This window comes from Homalodisca vitripennis, unplaced genomic scaffold, assembly GCF_021130785.1.
Source record: "Homalodisca vitripennis isolate AUS2020 unplaced genomic scaffold, UT_GWSS_2.1 ScUCBcl_332;HRSCAF=2090, whole genome shotgun sequence".
NCBI classification, from domain to species: Eukaryota; Metazoa; Arthropoda; class Insecta; order Hemiptera; family Cicadellidae; genus Homalodisca; species Homalodisca vitripennis.
In genome coordinates this window covers 24,181-31,534 of record NW_025776463.1, presented here as the reverse complement: position 1 = coordinate 31,534, position 7,354 = coordinate 24,181, and the positions used below count along the sequence as shown (strand labels likewise).

The 7,354-nt window shown below is 31.1% G+C and overlaps 1 protein-coding gene across 1 annotated transcript; it reads left to right on the top strand.

Moving 5' to 3' along the window:
- The first annotated feature begins 369 nt into the window (after positions 1 to 369).
- On the top strand, positions 370 to 5,962 carry LOC124370588. The gene is made up of 2 exons (XM_046828883.1): positions 370 to 1,095; positions 4,415 to 5,962. The coding sequence occupies exons 1-2, from the start codon at positions 465 to 467 to the stop codon at positions 5,914 to 5,916; spliced, it is 2,133 nt and encodes a 710-aa protein (XP_046684839.1). The 5' UTR covers positions 370 to 464; the 3' UTR covers positions 5,917 to 5,962.
- The last annotated feature ends 1,392 nt before the right edge of the window (positions 5,963 to 7,354 follow it).

Sequence of the window (7,354 nt, the reverse complement as noted above, 5' to 3'; positions counted from 1 at the left end):
TCAGTACATGAAAATCAAGTCCTAAAATAAAAAATATGTAATCACCTGATTCTCGATTGATGAATTTTTCGTGGGGAAGCCTTGATTCAAACTTGTGTGAGGTGAATACAATCCTACCGGAAACAAAAGTGATGCAGAATCAATCCATCGATTCATATTCAAGCTATTACCAATACACAAATATTAAAACTTACTTCCGATGTTACATACAATATTGATTCCAGTGGCTTGACTTTGAAAACTAAATTATCTGAAGAAGAAAAGGAAACCCCTTTCATTCAAGTTTATGGTAGATTAATAATTATACACATTTTAGTTTATATTTCTTACAGTATTGTTGCTAGGAAACTTTATAAACCACACAAGACCAAGAACTCTATACTTCAAGTACACACTACACAAACACCTGTCAAGTTCATGTAAACAAGACATTCGTAACTAACAGGACTCACACACATACTACCATGGCTTATCCTTATCCCTACTTCTTCCCTGATCCGGTCGATGGATTTTATAATCAGGCGTCTCCCCCAGAACCTAACCCAGACTGGATAGACCCTGTAGAAGTGAACAAAACCTACTTGAACAATATTAAAAAAGACTGCGTTATGGAGGAGTTCAAAGGATTAAAGGAAGAGAACCTGTACTTGCTCGAGGTATTTGTTGAGGAAGTAGAAATAAGGAATGATATCAGTGAAAGTAAAGAGGACAAAGAAACTAATAATCCAGACATAACTATTAAAGTGAAAATTTTAAATCTACCATTTATGGACACCAGTGAGTCAGACACAGCGAAGTTACCTGAATCAAATGACGGACCTAAGTTTACTGCACTACTAGAAACCATTTATAACGCGTCTGGTCGTCACGTAAGTTTTGCTTCAGAGTGGGGCGAAGAACAGACAGGTGTGGAAGAAGAAACTGACAATGCACAGAGAGGGGAGAATGAAAAGGACCAGAACGAAATGAGTGAAAAAGATAAGCAAAGCAAAATCGAAAAAGAAAGGAAAGTTTTGGTTGAAAAAGCCGAGAAAGTCCCAAAATCTGTAAAAATTGAACAGTCTCCAAAAGACTCATCAATAAAGATCATGAAAGGTAAGTATTATACTTTAAATATAATTTTATAAAATGTATAAAACTAGTCTTACAAATAATCTCTCTATTATTCATTGACAATACAGTTGTTCAATCGTGTACCATATGTTGTAGAAAGGTGAGTAATGGAAGTCAATAACTTTATTCTAAAAAAATTATTACGTACGGGTGTAAAATACTGAAATTATTAATTTGGTGGTATTTGATATAATCGGGTAACATAAGACTAACAGCAAAAATTCCTGGGATTAAAAGATTTACGAAGCAGAAAACAAACTCTGATAGTTTAGTGAATTAAGATTCGGGTAGCTGGTACAAACCCAAGCGCTAATAATTATAGGCAATCCATTGCTCATGTAAATTAAAGTGATTTTATACATCCTAAATTAATAAACAAACCCATCTCATTAGATTAAAAATTCTATTAGTTCAGTATTCAAGCGATTATTAGCCTTCCTGATGTGATTATACATTTTTAATTGAAATAATCCCATAAACCCTTTTAGTTTTTTACCAAATTTGAACAAAGAGCACATTTGTAATATAAAAGTTTATTGCCGCGAATTTTAAAATTAAAAAAAAAATGGTAAATGGTATAGTACTATGAGTACAATCGGTTTTTTTTATTTTAAAGACATTTTTAACCACTTCCCCAGTGATTCGAGATGTAACACTTTTTTATAGCTGAACTCTAAGCATACGAACGTTAGCTGCAAACTTTGGCCTACAGTGCATGGATATTCATGACAATTATCCTATACGTGTATTTTTAAAGTTCATAGTGTGGTGTATATATGTTTTTATGTACCACAAAAATAACTGAAAATTCTGTGAGGTAATCATTGAAAACACTCAAGTTTTTACGGATTGGACGAGATTACACTTAGTTCATACTAAAGCGTGCAAAACTCCTGTAATATAGTATCTTTTAAAGAGGTATTAGACCCTAACTTAACACTCATGCACAAAAACATTATGGCTGTATTTAAGATGTTCATTTAAAATCAATTCTCAAGTAAAGAGCCTCGTCAGCTATAAATAGTTTTACCTATAAAACCGCTTAGTGAAGATGACATTGTACATTAAGACACTCAGAGGACATTTCTACATGCCGGAGTGCGTGCTTCAAAACACTAACTTCCACTATTTTAAAGAATAGCTTCCGTTCATTATAATTTTTTTTATTACTTCACTAAAAAACTATGCAAGACGAAATTTTTCTCTTTCCAATTATACTCGCTAATACTGGCAGGTTTAAATTGTCACCATTTCTAATATTTTGTTGTATGAAAAATTAAATAATAAATTATTGGAAGTAAATAATATAGCGTTTAAAGTGTGTTTTTGTACAAAAATCTATATTTGAACCTTTTTAACTATTCATAAAAACGAGCTATTTTATTAAATGTTGTCATATGAACACCTTAGCTTTACGAAATAAAATGTTTGTTTGAACAATACAAAAATACCTAATATAGACGATTCTGTTATTACGTTTAATTTATTGGCATATAACGAAAACTTGAAGATATTAAATAATTCTTGGTTAATGAATTAATAATACAAGTAATAGAATATAACGTGTATTGGCAGTATATAAGCTTAAAAATAATTACTAAAAATATCCTATACCAGACTATATGTTCAAACAGGACTTTTCTCATATCTTATAGATAGAAAATCGCAAAATATTTTGTTGATTGCTAATCTCGAAAACGGCTCTCATGAAATGTTTATTGAACTAATAATCCCCACCTTATACCGGAAGTAGATAAGACTTTCTCTTCGACCTAATAGGCTTATAAATGTACATTTTCCTTATCGATGTAACAAGTCAAACTTTTCTATGACACTTGAAATAAGTTAGATCTAAATTAGATTAGAAAGCTAAAAAATTAGATTGAAGAGAGCAAACATATAAACTATTTTAATCGAGGCAATTAGACAAACTAGACTGTGGCACTGTAAGAATTTTCATACGGATTGAGGTAGACATATTTTAACCGAAGTTGGCTATATGGACTACGTATGAAAATATGTTTCCTCGTAAAGTAACAATACTATTATGGCACTTGAAATGTTTTAGATCACAAATACATAAGAAGAATTAAAGAAAACGCTTTTTTACTGAGGTATTTGTATTTCTGATAAGAGCAGCAAGGCAGCATTTGCTGTGTGGTTGAAAATAGATTTAATTCAACTAGTAATAATCCTAAGTGTCACATGTTATACTCTAAAACCTTAAGAATGAACATATAAATAATGTTTCTCTGTTTTATATCAATTTAAGTTAAAACGTTTTCGTACGACTAAATCATATTATATGATAAGTTATTTTTCTGATCGTTATAATAAGTTTGATTTAAACCATTTCGTTTGTAGCAACGGGTAACAGATTATGTTTAGTAAATATGTGACTACATCGATATGTAATTAGATTGTTTTACCAGTATGGTATTAGGACAGACTGAATTCCGCATAAAACAATATTTAGGGCACTATCCTATCCATCCGTGTCATTATTACACTATCTTTACCCATTGGGACATGTAAAATGAATAATAAATATTAATATAGATCAATTTATAAATGGAAACATAAACTTTTGCCACAATCTATCAGGTCTAACATAATTGATTTCCATGAAATCCTACCGTAATTTGCCCATAAAGATTTAACAATTATTATTGATCGTATCATGTATTTTAAAGAAAAATGCCAAATATTTAAACTTGTACATATTATTACCCACATCAAACATTAATTACAATATTATCACTCTACAGGTCATATAAATGCTCGTTGTTTTTAGGCATACTAGAAACACGTAAAATAATAACATGAAATTCGTAACTTCGTCAAACAGTTCAAACTGTAGACAAACAACACTATAGTTTTGACTTTTAATCTTATGGGGTCTGCGTCAATAAATATTGAAGTCAGGCTAGAATAGCTATTCAGTATAAAAATGTTAGATTAAAATTAGCAAACACAGTTCAAACCATATAGTTTGACAAACAATGCTTAATTATTGTTATTAGTCAATCCGCAGTACAGGGCTATATAATAAGAAAATTATAGGTAAAATAAGTCAAGAAATTGAATTATTGTATTTTTCAATTCCGTCATTAAACATTTTATATATATATATATATATATATATATATATATATATATATATATATATAAAATACCAATAATATATTGCAGTCGAAATGAAGTTATATACAACCTCTATAACTTTAGAAGTACATTACCTAATTTTAAACAATATATTGAAAATTAGTAAATTATAAATTTACAATTTTTCTTTCTACAGGTCAAAGTGCGTTGTTCACCATGACTGGACTTGCTATGATCCAAAACCTTCAGGGTCACCCCGTACTTGTTAAGGCAACTCGAAATGATACCAAAAACGAAGATTATAACATAGAAGGGGATATCCTGGGGTCTACATCAGTAAGAGTTCCAGACGATTTTCGTCTTGCAGTACTTCGATCATCTCTACCAGATAGCATATTGCCCTACCTGGCTGTGAAGTCTGACAAGTACCAGCTACGTGACGCGCAGGATGAAGAGGTGGGAATTGTTCACCTCACAATAGCCCTGAGCAGCTTTGGAAAAGTTATAGTCAACAGTGTAAAACAAACTGACGAAGATGAATACGAGTTTGACAACACTCTTTTATTCAAATCAATGGAAAAATCCCCGGAAAACATTTTGCCCGTGAATCCAGAATTTGCAAAAATAGTTATCCAAATGGGTCTCCCTAATATAAGATCTGATACGAGTACTGAAATATTAAAGTCCTGTGTGACCAAAAATTTAATTGATATAGATCCAGAATCTAAAAAGCAGATGTTAGAAGGAAGTTCCTGTGAATGGTTTGACATGGTAAAACAGTCACAAGGAAATAGAAGTTCTTATTCTAAAGAAATGAGGGGCGATAACTCTAACTATCCGTGTTGTAAGGACAAACCGAGTTACGGTGAAAGAATGTTGGAAGATGCTCAGTCTAAACACATTGGTGACAAACATAAGGAAAAGGATTATAAGAGTAAAGAAAAGGATGAAAAGAATAAAGGAAAGAACAAACGGAAATCACACGAAAAAACAAATAGAAAATTACTTTCCAATGAATCCACAGGGTACACCCACCCGACCACTTTGAATTTTTCAGAAAGGCTGTCAAAACTAAATAAAGACAGACTGAATACAGTATCTGAAATTCTGAATCACTGCTACTCTAAGAAATATCTTAAAGCAGATCCAAACTTAATAAACCAAGAAAGCTTACCAGAATTCAACTGGTTCTCCGAGATAAAGCGGACAAGTACACTTCCACAAAGTACATTTGATTACAAAGAAACTGAAGACTGGGCGGAAATAGTAAAACTGACTACGTCTTTAAGATCCTCCGATAACAAGTCATATAATGCACCGAAGCCAGGACAGAAAAAATTTGAAATAGATCCACAAGTCTGTAAATGCCTCATTCGGTCGGAAAAGACTCGACTAAAATGTCCCCGGATTACGGCGAAATTAAAGAAGATTAATCTAGGCAAAACAGAGGATGATTTTTCAGTTTTATGGGTGCGACATAAACAAATATGTAGAGATTTGAAACGAAAATGTGAAATTACGGATCAGAAAAAACCTAGTATTTATGACAGATTGGAAGAACTAAGAATTAAAACCGATGAGAACGATGAGGAAAGTGAAGATAAGCCGTTAGAAGATACAGAAATTAAAAACACTAATGACCCTCGGCCATCGATGACTTCAAAATCCTCTAAGAAATCTAAAAGAAAGAGTTTGTAAAAAGTTTTTATTGTTTCGTTATAAAACACAGATAATTTTATTCATATTATGCTGGTTTTCGTATTCAAAAGAGTTAAATATCTAACTAAAAACGAGGTTTTAATTCCTTGCATTTCTTTCTCATCATGTCTTGGTGATAGCAAACTTCTTATGGCGTATATATGCAAGTAATATAGAGATGCGTTAGAGATACAAAACGCTGTTTCTAGATCCATAAGTAACAGAGAGGTAGGTGACTTTTTAAAGTTTTATCGGCCATTATATGAAAATGAAATAGCATTTCAACATTTCTATGATCAATTTGTGTATTAAGTTATGATATAATGCTCAAAAACCATTCCACATATATAAAAAGAATATGTATATAAAAATACAGGAAATGTAACAAATATGCTAAAAACTCGTAGTAGAAAGCAATAGTGGAGTCTATAACTGTTGGTAAGTTTCTCACTTTTGCGTGAAGTACCAATTGTCTTGCTGCTGTACTGGACAGTAAGTAATACGTTTGACAGGTTGTCCACAATGGTTCAATAATGTGTGTAGTGATACTGCAACATCAGTAATTAATTACAATTAATTTTGGGCAGTGTTTTAATGGTAGATTTAGTTATATCTCTTGTTTTTTCCTGCAAAATCACTAAAATATTACTAGAATACAATTATTCTTCTGTAAAAAGTAATTAGTGTATCTCTGCATATACATATGTAAATACGATTTTATCAGAACTTTAATATAACAGATTGTTATGTTGAAATATTTTTTTTATAAATTGTGAACACGTGTGTTTTGTTTCATAACTTGAGGTTTTTGACACACTTTGTGATCTGCAAGCACTGATCTAAATACTATACATATACTTTTGAATTGGGTTAGTTTTGTGCTGTAGGGATCATGTCCGGTGAAATTACGTAGTATTTTATGTTAATTGCTATCATGATGAGAATAGCATTGCAATAGGCTGAATATGTGTACAGTATCCACAAAAATGTTCATTACTATGTATTATTCATTACAAATAATTTCATACCTTTTATACAGATACGATTTTAATATTTTACTGTTTAGTGTATTGAAAACTAATTTATATAACTACTACAAGAATTGCCACAATATAACATTTTTGTAGGTTATTAGGTGGAATGTTTAACATGATTCGAGATTAAGGGGAGCATGTACCTTTTTCGGGTCCCATGTTATTTAAATGGGAGTACACTGCAACATGTCGGTACCATTATCTCCTAAACTATTAGACATATTGACTTTAAACTTATGGTTTTGTTCTACATTAACAGCTTTATATTTTCATGCCTTTTTTTAATATCTCAATAAACAAAAAAATTATCGTGGTAGCAATTTAACAAAAATTGTTTTTTTTAATTATGTAAATACAATATTTTTTTTAAATTATAAAAAGCATAATATATATTGATAAAAAAG

What these genes read in the sequence shown, in the direction of transcription:
- LOC124370588 (XM_046828883.1), top strand. Translation starts at nt 465, where the DNA reads ATGGCTTATCCTTATCCCTACTTCTTCCCTGATCCGGTCGATGGATTT. An exon ending in ATCAATAAAGATCATGAAAG is followed by an intron (nt 1,096 to 4,414) that starts GTAAGTATTATA and finishes TTCTTTCTACAG; the next exon opens with GTCAAAGTGCGTTGTTCACC.